General features: G+C 44.0%; 1 protein-coding gene across 1 annotated transcript in view; it reads right to left on the bottom strand.

Annotated features, from left to right (window-relative positions):
- The window catches only part of DYNC1LI1 (dynein cytoplasmic 1 light intermediate chain 1), a 48521-nt gene that overhangs the window by 11049 nt on the left and 20884 nt on the right, over positions 1-16588 (bottom strand). The window contains exons 4-8 of the mRNA XM_075921971.1: positions 15879-16109; positions 8292-8461; positions 5143-5236; positions 4411-4546; positions 3196-3307 (exon numbers count right to left, since the gene is read on the bottom strand). Of these exons, the coding sequence (XP_075778086.1) occupies positions 3196-3307; positions 4411-4546; positions 5143-5236; positions 8292-8461; positions 15879-16109 (743 nt within the window). The remainder of the gene's footprint in view (positions 1-3195; positions 3308-4410; positions 4547-5142; positions 5237-8291; positions 8462-15878; positions 16110-16588) is intronic.

The following is a 16588-nucleotide window of genomic DNA, read 5'->3' as shown; positions in this document are numbered from 1 at the left end:
AAAACTCAACAAAAAGAAATTTTAAGAAGAGTGAGGGAAAAAGATTAATAATTTTCATACATTTTATCTTCATAAAAATAATGGATGCAAAGATACCACTTATGTATTAGAGGTTATTGGAGGCTGTGATTTCTTAACACTTTCATACAGGCACAATGGAAAACTGGCACAACAGTTTCATACAGGTCATAATGGAAAAGGGCACAACAGGCCTACTTAAGTTAGAGGTTTTAATGTTGCATTTTATTATACTCTATGCCGGGCACGTCCAAAGTCCGGCCCGCGGGCCAATTGCAGCCCGTGTTCCAGTTTAATATGGCCCCACAGGTAATTTGGCAATATCTATCTTTTATGGCCCCCAACGAATACATATGTATTGAGATGAATACATTGTAAAATTTCAGTTAATGTCAGTTGATCTAAATCAGTTATAAATATATTTGACACAACATGTATACTTGGTGTTATGTTCCTGTTCATATTTTTTGAACTTAAAAGTTGACAGACAACCTTTATTACCAATAATATGTACAGGCAGTCCCCTACTTACACGGATCCGACTTATGTCGGATCCGCACTTATGAACGGGGCTTTCTCGCCCCGGAGGTCGAGGTAGCGGATTGCTACCTGCGAGCTCCGGGGCGAGAAAGCCCCGTTCGTAAGCTGCTCCGGTGCCCCTGGTCTGCTGGAGACTGTCTCCAGCAGACCAGGGGCACCGGGCGGGTTCCCGCGCTTCTGAGGCTTTGCCAGAGCAAAGCCTCAGAAGCGCGGGAACCCGCCGCTGCTGCCGCTTCAGTCGCGGTGCCTGTGGTCTGCTGGGGACGGTCCCCAGCAGACAACAGGCACGGGGACTGAAGCGGCAGCAGCGGCGGTTCCACGCGCTTCTGAGACTTTGCTTTGGCAAAGCCTCAGAAGCGGGGGAACCCGCCCGCTGCTGCCGCTTCAGTCGCGGTGCCTGTGGTCTGCTGGGGACGGTTCCCAGCAGACCACAGGCACCACGACTGAAGCCGCAGCCGCGGGCGGGTTCCCCCGCTTCTGAGGCTTTGCCAGAGCAAAGCCTCAGAGGCGTGGCACCCCGCTGCCACTGCAGCTCTGCTCCCGTATCCCTGGTCTGCTGGGGGGGGAGGGGGGGGGCGCGCCGCTAGTGTGCCTCCCCCCCCCCCCCCCCAGCAGACCAGGCTTTTGTTTTGGACCCTGGAGCAGAGCAGCTGGGGCGCTGCCGATTGGTCCTGCAGCGCCCTCTGGGCACTACTGAACCAACCCGGCAGCACCCCAGCTGCTCTGCCCCAGGTCCTGATTCAGCCGCTGCTGGTCAGTTTCAACAGTGGCTGAATCAGGACGCCTGGGGCAGAGCAGCTGGGGTGCTGCTGGGTTGGTCCAGTAGCGCCAAGGAGCGAGGAGCGGTGCTACTGGAGCAACCCAGCAGCACCCCAGCTGCTCTGCCCCAGGCGTCCGCAAGTCAGCCGCTACTGAAACTGACCAGCGCTGACTACAGGAAGCCCGAGGCAGAGTTGCTCTGCCCCAGGCTTCCTGGAATCAGCTGCTGATCAGTTTCAGCAGCAGCTGACTTGGGGAAGCTTGGGGTTCTTAAGTTGAATCTGTATGTAAGTCAGAACTGGCGGTCAGTTTCAGCAGCGGCTGAATCTGGACGCCAGTTCCGACTTACATACAGATTCAACTTAAGAACAAACCTACAGTCCCTATCTTGTACGTAACCCGGGGACTGCCTGTAATGTACTTTACAATGTTCCTGACATATATTTTAGCTTCCTGGATTTTTTTTTCATCTGGCCTTCAGATATGAAAGGCAGAGTGATTTAACACCTGTTTAGATTTGTCATCCATGTGACAAAATGAAAAGTATGCCGTTTGCAATAAACTTTGCATAAAATACTTAATTTGCATTTAATTTTAATGGTTCAAAGAATGTCAGGCAAAATGGTTGGCCCTCACGCATGTTCACTTCATCAAATCTGGCCCTCTTTGAAAAAAGTTTGGACACCCCTGCTCTATGCATTCCATTCAATTTGCCTGCTTTTGGAAAAAAAATATCTGAGTCGGTAAACTTTTTGGGGGCATATTGTAATAAAAAATATTAACATCTAAAGTTTGGCCCTATTTGGAAACTAAAGCTCTACCTTTATAGCAACCACACCAGAAAACAAGCATGAAAGATTTAGGCAATGTCCACACTGGCAACTGAGTGACAAAACTTGCCTTTTCAGAAGTGCTAACCATCCCCATCTCCCCAAGAGACAAAAGCTTTGCCATGGCGATTGTTGCTGCAAACAGCCCATTGAGACAACATGAACACCAGTCACTGGAGGTGCAAGCATTTGTCTCCAAAGTGCAGCTACACTACCTGACTTAGTAACGTGTTCATGTCACTAAAAGCTGTGTAGTGTAGACAAAGCTATACATATCTTTGAGTATGGCAGCAACATGATTTAGCTGCCATAGTTTAGCAATGCTTTTGCTTTAAACTCCAATGAAAGTCTACAGAAGCAGTGTGATGAAGGGGTGTTAGCAAGCCACTCTACCTTGAATGACTCCATGAAATGTGTTAACTACTTTTGCTAAAAAAACCTGTTCCACCTTGTATTTATTTGCAAGATCTTTGTTATGTCTACACTGCAGACAGAAACTTGCAGGCCAGCTGGCCCTGGCTCATGGGGACTCAGGTCGGGGGGGGCTGTTCAATTACTGTACAGATTTATCCCATTAAATCAACCGCAGATCACTCTCCAGTCGACTCTGGTACTCCACCAGAATGATAAGCATAAAGTACGTTGATAAGAGTTTCTTCTGTTAACCTAGCACAGCGCAGACGTTGCAATAAGTCAACCTAAACTGCATTGATTCCAGCTACGTTATTCACATAGCTGGAATTGCTTAATTTAGATTGACTTAATCTCATAGTGTAGAACTGCCCTATAACAATGCAAACAGTAATTAATGAGAGCTAGTTTCCTGAAAGCCACCAGAGGAAGCAGGATGGAAATGGGAGAACTCACTTAAGGAAGATTACCAGAAGGTTACCAGAAATGAACAAAAGTCTTGTGGTTAACAGGAATGGGGTAGACAACCAAAGGAAAAAAGAAATGCTCTAATGTTAACATCTAAGTCACAACATGTGTTATATTTTAACATGTAAACAAAATAGGTTTCCCTTGAAACATACTGAAATCAAATTACCTTTCTGACAGGTGGTTTTGTGATAATATCTTCAAAACTATCATCTGCTTTTAGTGTCTGAAAGTTTTCATGTAATATTCCTATCTTCTTGTCGTTATCCCATCCTGCAGGACTGAAGGTAAACAGACACTGACTTTCAAATTTAAATATTCACTTGGTTGGTCCCTAATACCTCATATCAACCTGTGGATAAATATTACTATTGTTGAAAGGCCAAACAAAAGTTTTAATACTCCATTCCTCTACAATCAGCCAGTCAGTGATCAGCAGTGTCAGCTATCAAGTATTTTTAGTTTACTCAGTGTGGCATAGTGGAGAAGGGATATTTTCCAGGTGGAACATTCTACTTTAAAAATTGGCTCCACACTTCCTCTCTCAAAATAACAATCAATGCTTAACAATCTTCACTATTAACAATCAAGAAAAAACAAAGCCTGTTCTTACTGTGAATTAGTAACACCACAAAAAAGTAGTGAATATTAATGCTGAAATACAATGTACATAGCTTTACAGAACCACTTATTAGGGCCCTACCAAATTCATGGCTATGAAAAATGCACCACAAACTGTGTAATCTGGCCTACCTCTGTGAAATCTGGTCTTTTGCATTTTTACCTTTTCCTACACAGATTTCACAGAGGAGACTAGCATTTCTCAAATTGGGGGTCCTGACAGAAAAAGAGTTTCATGGAGGATTGCGAAGTTATTTAAGGGAGGGGGAAGCAGTATATACCACCCTTACTTGTGTACTGCTGGCAAGCAGCGGCTATTGGCAGGGCACCCAGCTCCAAAGGCAGTAGCAACAGAGAAGTGAGAGTGGCAGTGCCACACCATGCCATCCTTACTTCTGTACTGCAGCGGCTGTGCCTTCAGAGCTGAGCTGACTAGCAGCAGCTGCCACTCTCCAGTTGCCCTGCTCTGAAGGCAGTGTCAACACCAGCACCAGTACAGAAATAAGGATAGCCGTAATGCAACATCCCCATCAATAACTTTGTGAGCCCCTCCCCCAACTCCTTTTTGGACCCCTACAATTGTAACACTACCATTTCAGATTTAAATAGCTAAAATAATTACATGTAAGATTTTAAAATTCCTACAACTGTGAAATGTACTCAAATGGACCACAAATTTTGTAGGGCTCTACTTATACACACACTATACTATGCAGATATTCATGATGTATACATTTGTATTTAATAATGAGGATAAACTTACATAAATACTGCATCTTTTTCCACAACAACAGCAGATACATTGAAAGGAAATCCATATAATTTCTGGACAATATATCTATACACCAAGTCAATATTTTTATTTTCCTTTACTGAAGTGTAAATAAGTGCTGCACCATCTGAACACATTTGTTAAAAGAAAATTAGGAGTTTTACTAGCTCAAGTTAACTGTTAAGTTTACAACTAATTTTTTCAGAACATTGTTCACTGTTTCCAAAAGCAAGCTGTATAAATGCTGGAACTATGCAAAGAAAATTGCTATTTGAAACTTAGTTTAATTGTATAAACTCATTTAGTAACTGAAAAGGCCATACACAACAAATACCTCTACTCAGTAATAGGGATGTTAAATTGCAGTTATCTGACTAATCGTGTAGGTCAGGGTTTCCTAATTTTATTTGGCCACAGAACCCCTAGGGTTGCCTTAAAAAAAAAAAAAAAAAAAAGATTAGGAAGCCATTGACAAGGCGGTATGCTGGGCTTCTCTTCCTGATGCATCCTATAAAAAAAATCCACAGCACTAGCCAATATAAAAGAAGGTTAAACCTGAGATGGCCCAATATAACAGAATCTTCGTTAAGGACCTTGGTTCAGTGAGGGGACTCATACTAGTTTCTAGAATAACTGATTCAAGCCACACACATTGGTCTCAATTTGCATCTTACAAGGATTACAGCTATGTCATTATTACATATTTCAAACTTTAAAGGATACATTGTAAACAAAACCGTCGGATATGTGACTGAATGAAGTCAAAGTGTTCATCTCTGTAGTCGTGTTCTTTTTCCAGGACACTAATGGCATCACACTGTCAAGTTTAAAAAAAAGCAAGCAATATTGCATATTCAGCATCAATAATGTTATTCTTCCAGTTAGCAAATTTCTTTTAAAAAAAAGAAAAGACATTTAACCATCCAAATGGAACAAAATTAGATAGATTTTTTTGAACCTACAGCTGACAAATTATAACTAACACTTAAGGCAGGGGATTCCAACAGCCATTTTTCAGATGCAGTGGAAGAATCACACAGTGGAAGACTGTACCTATCCTGAAATCAAAACATGGTACCACAATAGCAACCCCTACTCCCACCCTGGCAGAGTGTATTTGAGCCATCAAAACACCTAGACAGACAAAATTCCTACTTAGCTTTTCCACTAGAAAAAACCACCACAAGAAGCAAAGAAACAAGATTTTGATTAAATATATGAAAGCACTGGCCAAGTGGTGAAGTGATAGTAACACTCTGATAAGCTTATTCCTTCATTCCCTGAGCTCTGACATGCTGAAAATACATCTTGCTTAGACCATGGCCATTGAAGGGCCAAAAGAAAATGGATCCCAAAAGAATCATATCCAAATCTACCTTGCTAAGAAGATGGGTTACCCAACTACCGATGAAAGTTAGGGAAAAAAAGAAGCCTACAAACTGAGAAACATTAGTGCAGAAACAAACTGCTAGACAAAGACCTCAACTCCGTTTTTCACAATCGTCTCCATTTCAAGAGTACATGGAAAATGAAGCCACTTATTTTAGTGAGACAAGTCAATTTTAACAAAGTCAGAAGATGGGAAAGCCCTTCTCAACAGATGGAATTGTATTTTTGCAATTTGTTTTTAAAAAAGCCTAAATCAGGCTGTAGATGTGGTCATGGTGGCATTTTTTTGTAACTACATCAGATTTATCTGGGAAAATTTAGGCACATCACAGATCTCCTTCTGTGAGAGAAGTGAGCCAATCATTAATTAAATGAGAATTCAACTTCCTAGTCTGCACCCTACCTCTTCTACACAGAAATCAAGCTCTAGTAACATCAGTAGATGTTAATTAAGCAGTAGATGCAAATTCATTGAGTACATGCCTACACTGAGGGTGGCTGTGTCTACCAGAAAATCTGGAGCAGCTTTTCTAACATTATACAGTAAACTTCCGATAATCCAGCACCTTTAGGACCCAGGGGGTGCCGGATTATCAGATTTGCCAGACTATCAGAAGGGGGGGCTATAAGGAGTCGGGGGGGTGCCACCTCAGACCCTTCATAGCCCCCCCTTCCGATAGTCTGGCTCTGCCCCAAGCGTCCCTGATTCAGCAGCTGCTGGTCAGTTTCAGCAGCGGCTGAATCGGGGACACCTGCAGCAGAGCAGCTGGAGTGCTGCCAGGTTGGTCTGGTAGCGCCGACCCTCGGCGCTACTGGACTAACCCGGCAGCCCCCCCAGCTGCTCTGCCCCAGGTGTCCCCAATTCAGCCGCTGCTGAAACTGACCAGCGGCTGACTCCAGGAAGCCCGAGGCAGAGTTGCTCAGCCACAGGCTTCCTGGAGTCAGCTGCTGGTCAGTTTCAGCAGTGGCTGAATCAGGACGCCTGGGGCAGAGCAGCTGGGGGGCTGCCGGGTTGGTCCCACAGCACCGAGGAGCGGCTCTACTGGACTAAACCGGCAGCCCCCCAGCTGCTCTACCCTAGGTGTCCCCAAGTCAGCAGCTGCTGAAACTGATCAGCGGCTGACTCCAGGAAGCCCAAGGCAGAGTTGCTCTGCCACGGGCTTCCTGGAGTCAGCCGCTGGTCAGTTTCAACAGTGGCAGAATCCAGATGCCTGGGACAGAGCAGCTGGGGCGCTGCTGGGTTGGTCTGGTAGCGCCAACCTTTGGCGCTGCCAGACCAACCCAGCAGCACCTCAGCTGCTCTGTCCCAGTTGTACCCAAGTCAGCCGCTGCTGAAACTGATCAGGGGCTGATTCCAGGAAGCCCAGGGCAGAGCAGCTCTGCCTCAGGCTTCCTGGAGTCAGCCGCTGGTCAGTTTCAGCAGCGGCTGAATCGGGGACAGCTGGGGTGCCGCCGGGTTGGTCCCGCAGCCCCGAGGGGCAGTGCTATGGGACCTACCCGGCAGCGCCCCAGCTGCTCTGCCTCCGGCTTCCCCAATTCAGCCGCTGGTCAGTTTTAGCAGCGGCTGAATCGGGGAAGCTGGGGGCAGAGCAGCTCAAATGGTCCGGCTGCCCGGAGCACTTCCGGGTTCCTGATGGTGCCGGACCATCAGGAGTGCCGGACCAACAGATGCCGGACCATCGGAGTTTTACTGTATATAGTGGGATTACAAACAGGTGAAAAATCTGCTAAATTAACAGATGCATCATCAACATGAATCAGTCTGAGGTGATAGCTATTTAATTCTGATTTTTTTTTTTGGTTTTATTTGCAAAGTTTGGCTCTTCATACCAGTGTCTTTAAATACTAAACTAATTTTGCTTGATTAAATCAAACTTCAAAGATTCACTATAACTTGGATGAAAAAGATGTTAACAGAATATTTCTTTAAATTTCTAAATCGATGATATCTCTATGACCAAGTACTTTCAGCTGCTTTTAGTTACATCTTTCACATCTAACCTGACAACATAAAAATCTTTATATATCCTAAGACTACAGGAAAAAAAAATCTAAACTTTGGAACTTACTGACTTTAGAATGCTTGATCTGCAATTGTTAATTAACATTGTTATGAAGCCTCAGAGCATTTATGATTTTACCCTTATTTTTAACATTCTATACAGTACAATTGACTGTCCTTCCAGAACTGCCATTATGTTTTGAATTTATTTGAAGTAAGAGGATTCAAATAGCAGCACCTCATGTTTAGATATCTTTGTTTACTCATACCAACATTCAGAGAAGTAGTAATTCATTTCAAGGAAGAAAAATGTCTAAAATTAAGAGCCTCTTTTTGTTAAATTCTTATCAGAGAAAAAACAAAGTAGTTAGAATCCAGAGTACTTTTTTTCCCAGTTTGGAAGAGCCAAATATTGCCCACCACGTAGAACAGGACACTTAAAATAAAATATGCAAAAACAATTCTGAATTTGAAAACAGACCTTTGTACAAACTACTACTACTGGAATGCCTAAGTTACATGTTAGCGTATCTGCTCCCAAAGGTAAAATCACACTGTCATCTTTGTCTTCCTGCATTGATGTGTTCCTTCTTTGTGGAGAAGCTGGAAAATCTTCTCCTGGTTCTGTATATTCCTGGAAATCTCTTACCACTGAAATGAAAAAAAAAAAAAATTAATTCATAATGGCAGCCACTTATTTCAACAATAATTATTCCCATCACCAAAATCCATTTACTGTACACAACAGAGTAAGGGTATGTCTACACTAGCCCCCTAGTTGGAACTAGGGAGGCTAATGTAAGCATTCGAACTTGCAAATGAAGCCCGGGATTTAAATATCCCAGGCTTTATTTGCCTGTTCCCGTCCAGTTGCCATTTTTAAATGCCACTTGTCCGGACTAACTGCCCGTGGCTACACACGGCAGTGAAACGGTAATTCGAACTTAGTCCTAAGCATTTGCAAGTTCGAATGGCTACATTAGCCTCTCTAGTTCCAACTAGGGGGCTAGTGTAGACATACCCTAAGTGTTTATTCATGTTTAAAAAGCAAGTATGGATTTGTGAAGAGCCCAACATGCCAAAACACCCTAATTTCCTCCTCTGATGGGGTCACTGGCCTAGTGAATAAGGGGTAAGCAGTTGCTACACTAGACCTTGATTTTAGTAAGGCTTTTGACACAATCCCAACATGACATTTCTAAGCAAACTAGGGAAATGTTATCTAGATAAAATTACTACAAGGCAAGAGAAAAACCAATTGAAAGACCTGTTGAAGCAAAAGACTTCCATGTATTTAGGCGGCTAAGAAACAGCTTTATTGATCAATAAGGCACAAAGTGAGCCAAACGTGACCCCAGCAGAGCCGGGCCCAGTAAGGCTGTTCAGCACAATCAATCCTAGTATTTTATACCCTTAACCAAACAAGTCTGACGTCAGGGCAAGAAATCAAAGCGAACTTCAAAAGAAACTATTATCAGCAAAGAAAGAAACAGGTTTTAGGGAGTGAGAGTTTTGACTCAGAATACTTCATTAACGCATTCCAACAGCCCATCTTACTGACTTTTTTCCACATTGGTGAAGGTCAGTTACTCGCTGGCGTACGTGCAGAAGCAAGAAACTGAAATGGTTTTGTTATACAGAATGTCTTCTAGCTAAATATGAAATGGTTTCCACAGACCATACTCCAATTATTTACCAATTGTTTGCTGTCAAACAGAGGGGGGTTATCTAGCTGGGTCCCATATGGGTCTCTCTGGTTAGCGGAGTAGAGTATGTTTATAAAGTGTGCAAATGACACCAAGCTAGGAAGAGTTAAAAATATGTCATAGGACAACATTAGAATTCAAAAAGACTGACAAATTGGAGGATTGGTCCTAAAACAAGATGAAATTCAGTAAAGACAAATGCAAAGTGTTTCACTTAGGAAAAAAATCAAATGCACAAACACAAAATGGGGAATAACTGGATGTGGGATAACAGTGGATCACAAGCTGAGTAGGAGTCCAAAACAATGAGAAACAAAATGTGATGCAGTTGCAAAAATATTTAGTATCATTCTGTGATGTATTAACAGAGTGTTCAAAGACAGACATAGGAAGTAACTGTCCACTCATTAGCACTAATTATGCCTCATCTGGAGTACAGTGATCAGTTCTGCATGCCTTTAGGAAAAAGGTGGACAAATTGAAGAGTCCAGAGGAGGGCAATAAAAATAAAGGGTTTAAAAAAAAATCTGGTTTATGAGGTAAGTTTAAAAACGAGTCTTAAGACAACAGAAGGGAGAACGTGATAAGTCTTAAAATATGTTAAGAGCTTTCAGGAGGAGAACAGTAATGAACAGTAGAGAAGGTCAGACAAGTAGAACTTGGTTTAATCTGCAGCAAGGGAGATTTAGATTAGATATTAGGAAAAAACTATAAGGATAGTTAGATATTAGAATAGGCTTCCAAGGTATATTACGAAATCCCTGTCATTAAAGGTTTTAAGAAAAGATTAAATACATCTGTCAGAGATGGAGTAGGTATACTTGGTTATATATCAGTATAGGGGAGGGAATTTGGCTACATGGTTTGAGGCCTTTCCCAGCTCTATGTTTTTATGATTAGTTTACTGTAATATATATATATATAAAATCACAAATGCTGATTAGTGTGTTTTTCATGTAAATGAGTTTCAAGGACTGTAAAGCATACAGAGAGTACATGAATACTATAACAAATGACACTGCACTTGAGATACTATGTATGATAAATATGCTATGATACATATGCTCAAAGGGACATAGTAAAAGCTTATTCAATTCCTTACTTGCCATGCAAATTTTTTACAATTTATTTTCCTAGATGATTGGAGAGTACTGATTTTCCTAGATTCTTCACACACCCCAATTCCACCATTTGGAGCTATTTAAGTGAACACTGCTAAAATGCCTTTCCCACAAACCTTTGATGTCCACGAAAGAACAACCGCTCCTGCAAACACAGATGTTTTGGAGAGCCTGCTCTCACATTTCTTAAGCCCAACAGAGTTTAGTCCCTCCTCCAGCAGAGCTTGAGAGTTTCATGAAGCTCCTCCTACTTCAGCTATAGTCTGAAGTATGGGGACTATAGAAAAGACAGATCTTACAGAAAAGAAACATGAGTGCCACTGAAATAAATCAGTATTTCAACAGAAAAACTATGACTCAAGGCACAATATTTTTTCCACAGGAACTTGCTGGAGCATCCAGATAGGTTGCCACGAACTCTATCCTTTGGGCGGGGGTCAAAGTGGACTTGGCCTTATTTATAGTGAGGCCCAGCCTGAGAAAGTTCTTCCGGACAAGGGATATGTGCTCCAAAACCTGGGAAGGGCAGGAAACCTTTATGAGCCAGTTGTCTAGGGAGGGGTAGATCTGAGCCCTCCTTTTCCTCAGGAACATGACGACCACCGCCATACATTTTGTGAACACCTTTGGAACTGTAGAGAGGCCAAAGGGAAGGGCCATAAACTGATAATGATCATGGCCCACTGTGAACCGAAGGAAGCACCTGTGAGGAGGTGCGATTGAAATGTGGAAATAGGCATCTTTGAGATGGAGGGCAGCGTGCCAGTCTCCTGCAGCTAGTGACAGAACAATTGAGGCCAACATTACCATCTTGAATTTTGACTACACTATAAAAGCATTAAGGCTCCCCAAGCCCAGGATGGGGCGGAAACCTCCCTGGGCCTTTGGAACCAATAAACAAGAGAACTCCTCCCTTGCCCTGCAGTCCTTTGGAACCTCTTCCATAGCTCCCAGATCAAGGAGCTGTTGCACCTCCAACTTTAGGAGATGCTTGTGAGAGGGGTCCCTGAAGAGGAACAAGTGGGGAGGGGAGGGGATGTGAAATGGGATGAAGTATCCACTTCACACCCTGCCTAGGACCTAGTGGTCCATCCTGATAGGCAACAAGGCATGGTGGAAAGGGGATAAACAGTTGGTAAATGGTCGCTGACCCTAGGCTGGTGCACTGTCCCTGCTCACTCCTTCAAAGGTTCTGCTTGGGGGCTAGTTCAAGGGACCCCATCCCCTCATCAGACAAGGAGTAGGACTGCCACCTGCTGTTTCTGTTATTGCTAAAGTCTCCATGCCTGGAGAAGTCCAGCCTGTTTCCCTGCTGGAACTGGAGAAGGGGGTCCCTGGGGAGGCAGTGTCTCTATGGATCAGGGGTATGGATGCCAAAGAACACTTGAGGGTCATCCTAGAGTCCTTCAACCCATGGAGGCTGGTATTAGTGCACTCTGAAAGTAGGCCTACCCCTTGAACAGCAGGTCCTGAATGGTGTTCTAGACTACTGGTGGGATGCGAGACACTTGGAGCCATGCACCACTCTGTAAGACCAGGCCAGTCGCCATGATATGGGCCACCACAGCCGAATCCAAGGCTGCCTGGAGTGCTGCATGGGACAGGGCCTTGTATTCCTGCCTGGAGTCCTGGGGCAGCAACTCCCTAAACTTATCCATCGCTGCTTAAGAGCTGAAGGTGTATCTGCTCAGAAGCACTTGCTGGTTGGTGATCCGGAGAGGAGACCCCCAGAGGCACAGGTCTTATGGCCCAAGAGGTCCGACCACTTGGACTCCCTATTCTTGGGGGAGGGAACAGGTTGGACATTTGTGGTGGTTAGTAGCCTGCACCACAATCAAGCTCGATGGCGAATGTGATGCACCTGTTTGATGGACAAAGTACCACCATTCAGCACTCTTATCTGTGGGCAGAATGGAAGCGGGTGTCTGCCAAAGGCCCTTAGCAATCTTGCCCACTGGTTTTGTTTAATATCAGGGATACTCGAGACGGGGCCTCCAAGTTAAGAATGCCCACCATCGTGTTGAGTCCTTAGAGGCCCACTTGAGCTGCATTCCCAGGCTCTGCGCCAACCACTTGAGGGGGTCCTGATGGGCCCAGAAATCCTTCAATGGCATTGATGTGGAGGCCAGTCCCAAGGCCTCATCCGGGGAGGATGATGAGTACTCATGTACTATGAAGTCTTCATGCTCTTGAGATGGCTTCAAGGTCTGAGATGGAGCTGTTTGGCTCAGAGGGCCCTGGTCCCCAGCCTCTTCCAACAAGGGCCTAGGGGATTCCCTCTGGGTTGGCATCGCCTGGCCTGGTGCCAATGACTTATGCAGTGGTGTGGTAGAGGGTGGCACCTGGGGCCCTGAGTGTAAGGAGCCTGCAATGAAGGCGCCTGGGCCAGGTCCTGGGCCTGATGGTATGCCCATGGGAGTCCAGAAAGGCCACTAATCCAGGGAAAGGGGTTTGCAGGGACAACTGGCTTGAAGAGCTGTGGTGCCAGGACTGGGAACATGAGACCGTAGCACAGGACCTCACCAATTCCACTTCGGAGCCTGAGGAAGAGTCAGACTCTGACCAAGGCGGAGCCAAAGATGAGCCTGGCAAAACGGTGCTGCGAGGAGCGTTGAACCATTGCTGCTGGCTTGCCCCAGTGCTGGACAGGTGGTGGAGGCATCAAATGCTCCAATGCTATTGGCTGCGCCTCCAGTATCGGAGAGCTGTAAGCCAAGCTCTCCCTCGACTCCTGGGAGAACATCACTGCCCCTGGTCATGGCTCTGTCCCTGATCCCACCCCCAACCTTGATTCCATCTCCACCACCACCTCCAGATGTGGCCTCCTTAAACCATTCCTATCCCCCTTCTCCACCTTCCTGGAGCTGGGACCCCATGGACAGGGGGGCAGCATCCCTCAAAATTTGAGGACCACTCCTCTGAATTTCTAATTACTCACAATTCTCAGATACTTCTGGAACTGAAGTTTTCCATGGGCTTATTCAATTTCAATTTTTTTAAAAGGAGAACTTAAGTACAACTAGCTCATCCATCTACATTAGTAAAATAGGATAAATGCTTTCCTCATATGTTCTATCTTTGTAATTTTCTTTCCCAGCTTCAGTCATCTATGTTTGATAATTATAAAACAAAAACCAACAAGTATGGATAATAGCCTAAAAATATTGAAACAATTTTCTTGTGACTATGAGAATTAAAATAGCCACTGAGCATATGAACTTTAGGAATTATTTATAGCTAGTATTTTATGGTGCCCTTACCCAATAGTGATTTAACACATGTTGCATTAATTAAAGACTGCCTCAAAATTGTCCTTGAGCAAATATAATTATTACTCAAGTGACAAAGAGGTGGAAACAGTGCCTATATGCTGCCCTTTAAGCTAGGGATGTGAAGGACTAGTTGACCATCCGATAAGCAAATACTTATCAGATAGTTCACAGGATAGTTGACGAGTCGATTCCCCCCCATCTTGCTACCTCTATCAGAAGAAGCAGGTGGGAATTGTGGCCAGACAGACTAACCCCATATTATCCATCTTATTTGCCTCTCTGAAGCACAGGGCAGAGAAGGAGCAATAATATCAGCATAGTCTATGCTGGCTCATCTGATCCTGAGAAGCTGAAACACAGATATGTGGATAGAGAGCAGTTAAGTCAATAAGCTGGCCTCGAGGCTGCGGCTGGCACCTATGTTGATTCGAACACACACACAGTCCCTGGAAGGGGAATTTCCCACTGAGAAAACAATGTCCTGTACTTCCAATTTAATCACCTCAAATCTCTCTTACAAGTGTAAATTAAGTTCACAACTCCCTTGTAAGAACTGGTCTCACAGCAGACAGACCAGCATCAATTGGCATTACAGATAAGAAAGAGAAATACGTGACCCCATGAGTATATAAGATGGGCCCAGCACACACTCACTTTGAGTGTCATTCTACCCTCTACCTGCTGGTCGGGTTAGGTGTTTGACCTCCCGAGGTTCTATGGGGACGCCCACCTCGTATTTTCGTCTTTCCTAGGAATTGAGGGACCGGCCCTGGCCTGACATGCTGGAGTCGAGAGGCACAGAAGGGGGTAAAAATTGTACCTGGATATGGTCCTCTGTCTTAAGTGTACACATAGAAAGAGTAAGCTGTTACTTGGTACCATTATTTCTATTTTTCTATCTTTATCTTCTTTGTAACCATTTTTAAGACCTATATTTTGCTAATAGTTAAGAAATAGAACAATAGCCATTGCAACCATATGATTTATAAGCTTCCTCAATAAACCTGTAACTGTTTAAGCTTTAACCTGACTCCTTCAGTTGCTGTAACAGAACCAAGCACAATTTAAAAGAACTTCAGCCGGTCATAAAGGGACAGATATAGGGAGAGCTTGGGCGTTTGGATTTGTGTCACTCCCAGGTGACAGGATCCACTGGGGCATCTTTCAGTCTTTCTCCAAGGCTGCCCGCTGCGAAGGAATTATGAATTCTAGCAGCTGAAATCTAAGATGTAATAAGCTCTTCCTATATAACGGGGCGTCTGTTGGCCTGCTGGCCACCCTCTGCGATGGGACCCCGGTCCTAGCAGTAAAGGCACGGACGTTAAACCTTTTCTCGGAAACATACACACACACACTGCCCTGACCGTCGGCTGACAGTGGGGGAGCAGAGGGGAGAAAAGGATGGGATACTTCAAAATGGCAGTGTCACTTGAAGCCTGGGGCCAGACCCCGGGCTTCATGTGGCGCTGCCGCTTTGAAATGCTGTATGGAGCCCAGGATCAGCTGGGGACTCCCCCTCTGACCATGGACTCCATGCAGCACTGACGCTTTGAAATGCTGCAAGGAGCCCGGCTTCAGGTTGCACACGGTGTTTCAAAGTGGCAGCACTGCATAGAGCCCAGGGTTCCACGCGGCGCTTTCACCTTTGAAGTGTAGCAACAGCCTTAAGTCGATATTTAACATCCTCACATCTACCTAGCTGTATAGTCTTAATAGAATTGCAAGGCAAAACTGAAGAACAAGGCTTTTAGAAGTTATAACTTGTATGCCAATTCAAAGTTATTCTAAATAGAGAAATATTATTTATGCATTGAAGGTACTTTAACAGTACAATTTAGGCAACCTAACTCAAGATAGTTACTTTACTGAATTTCCAAAGACTAAATCCAGTTTGCATCAGAAGTTAAATAGACCAAAAACACATTAAGTATATTTAATTTCAAGAGTTTCAATCTTTTAAAATACTCACACTTTTGTTCCATTTCTTTCATTTCTTCAGGAGGAATTTTTAATTTGTCAATATGCTCTCTTACAACACTTGCCCACTTTTGTAAAGAATCCAATGCAGTCCAAGGCCTAGACATGTCTACAACCAACATAATCAGAGTGTCCTTTAAAGAGTTAGCTTCCATTGCAAATTTAAGAAGACCTTTATGATACAGGTCACCATCCAAAATCCACACGTTACATCTTGTTTGGTCTATAATAAAAAGTAAAAAAAAAAAATAGATTTTAGTTTATGTTTTGTAAATTGCCCTTTTAAAATGTAGTCTACTGGACCATGGTTAGCACAATAGAACTGTCAACACAATTCTATTAATATCAGGTTTCTTAGTTCTTTGTCTCCATGAGCCAGTATGTAAAAAAGCAAGGAACATATACCATCTCCGCATATTTTATGTCTGCAATATTAGCCAACTAGTTTTTGTTTTGTTTTTTTAAAGAAACAAAGGGAACATTTCAAATGTATCAACTACTCTACCAGCAACTGCCTGAAAGTGGAAAGCACAACATAATACCTGGCATTTGTGTAACATTTTTCATCTTCAAGTACAGATTGAAACTCTCTTAACCGGGATTCTCTGCCTAGGCAACATCCATGTTCCGGCACGGACATTGCAAGACAAGAGAGTCCCGGTGGAGGACCAGCAGCAAGGATCGCTGCAGGCAGGGCCGGCC

The sequence above is a fragment of the Pelodiscus sinensis genome, chromosome 2 (assembly GCF_049634645.1).
Source record: "Pelodiscus sinensis isolate JC-2024 chromosome 2, ASM4963464v1, whole genome shotgun sequence".
Lineage (NCBI taxonomy): Eukaryota > Metazoa > Chordata > Testudines > Trionychidae > Pelodiscus > Pelodiscus sinensis.
The sequence above is the reverse complement of the archived record's forward strand: the minus strand, read 5'-3'. Positions and strand labels throughout refer to the sequence as shown.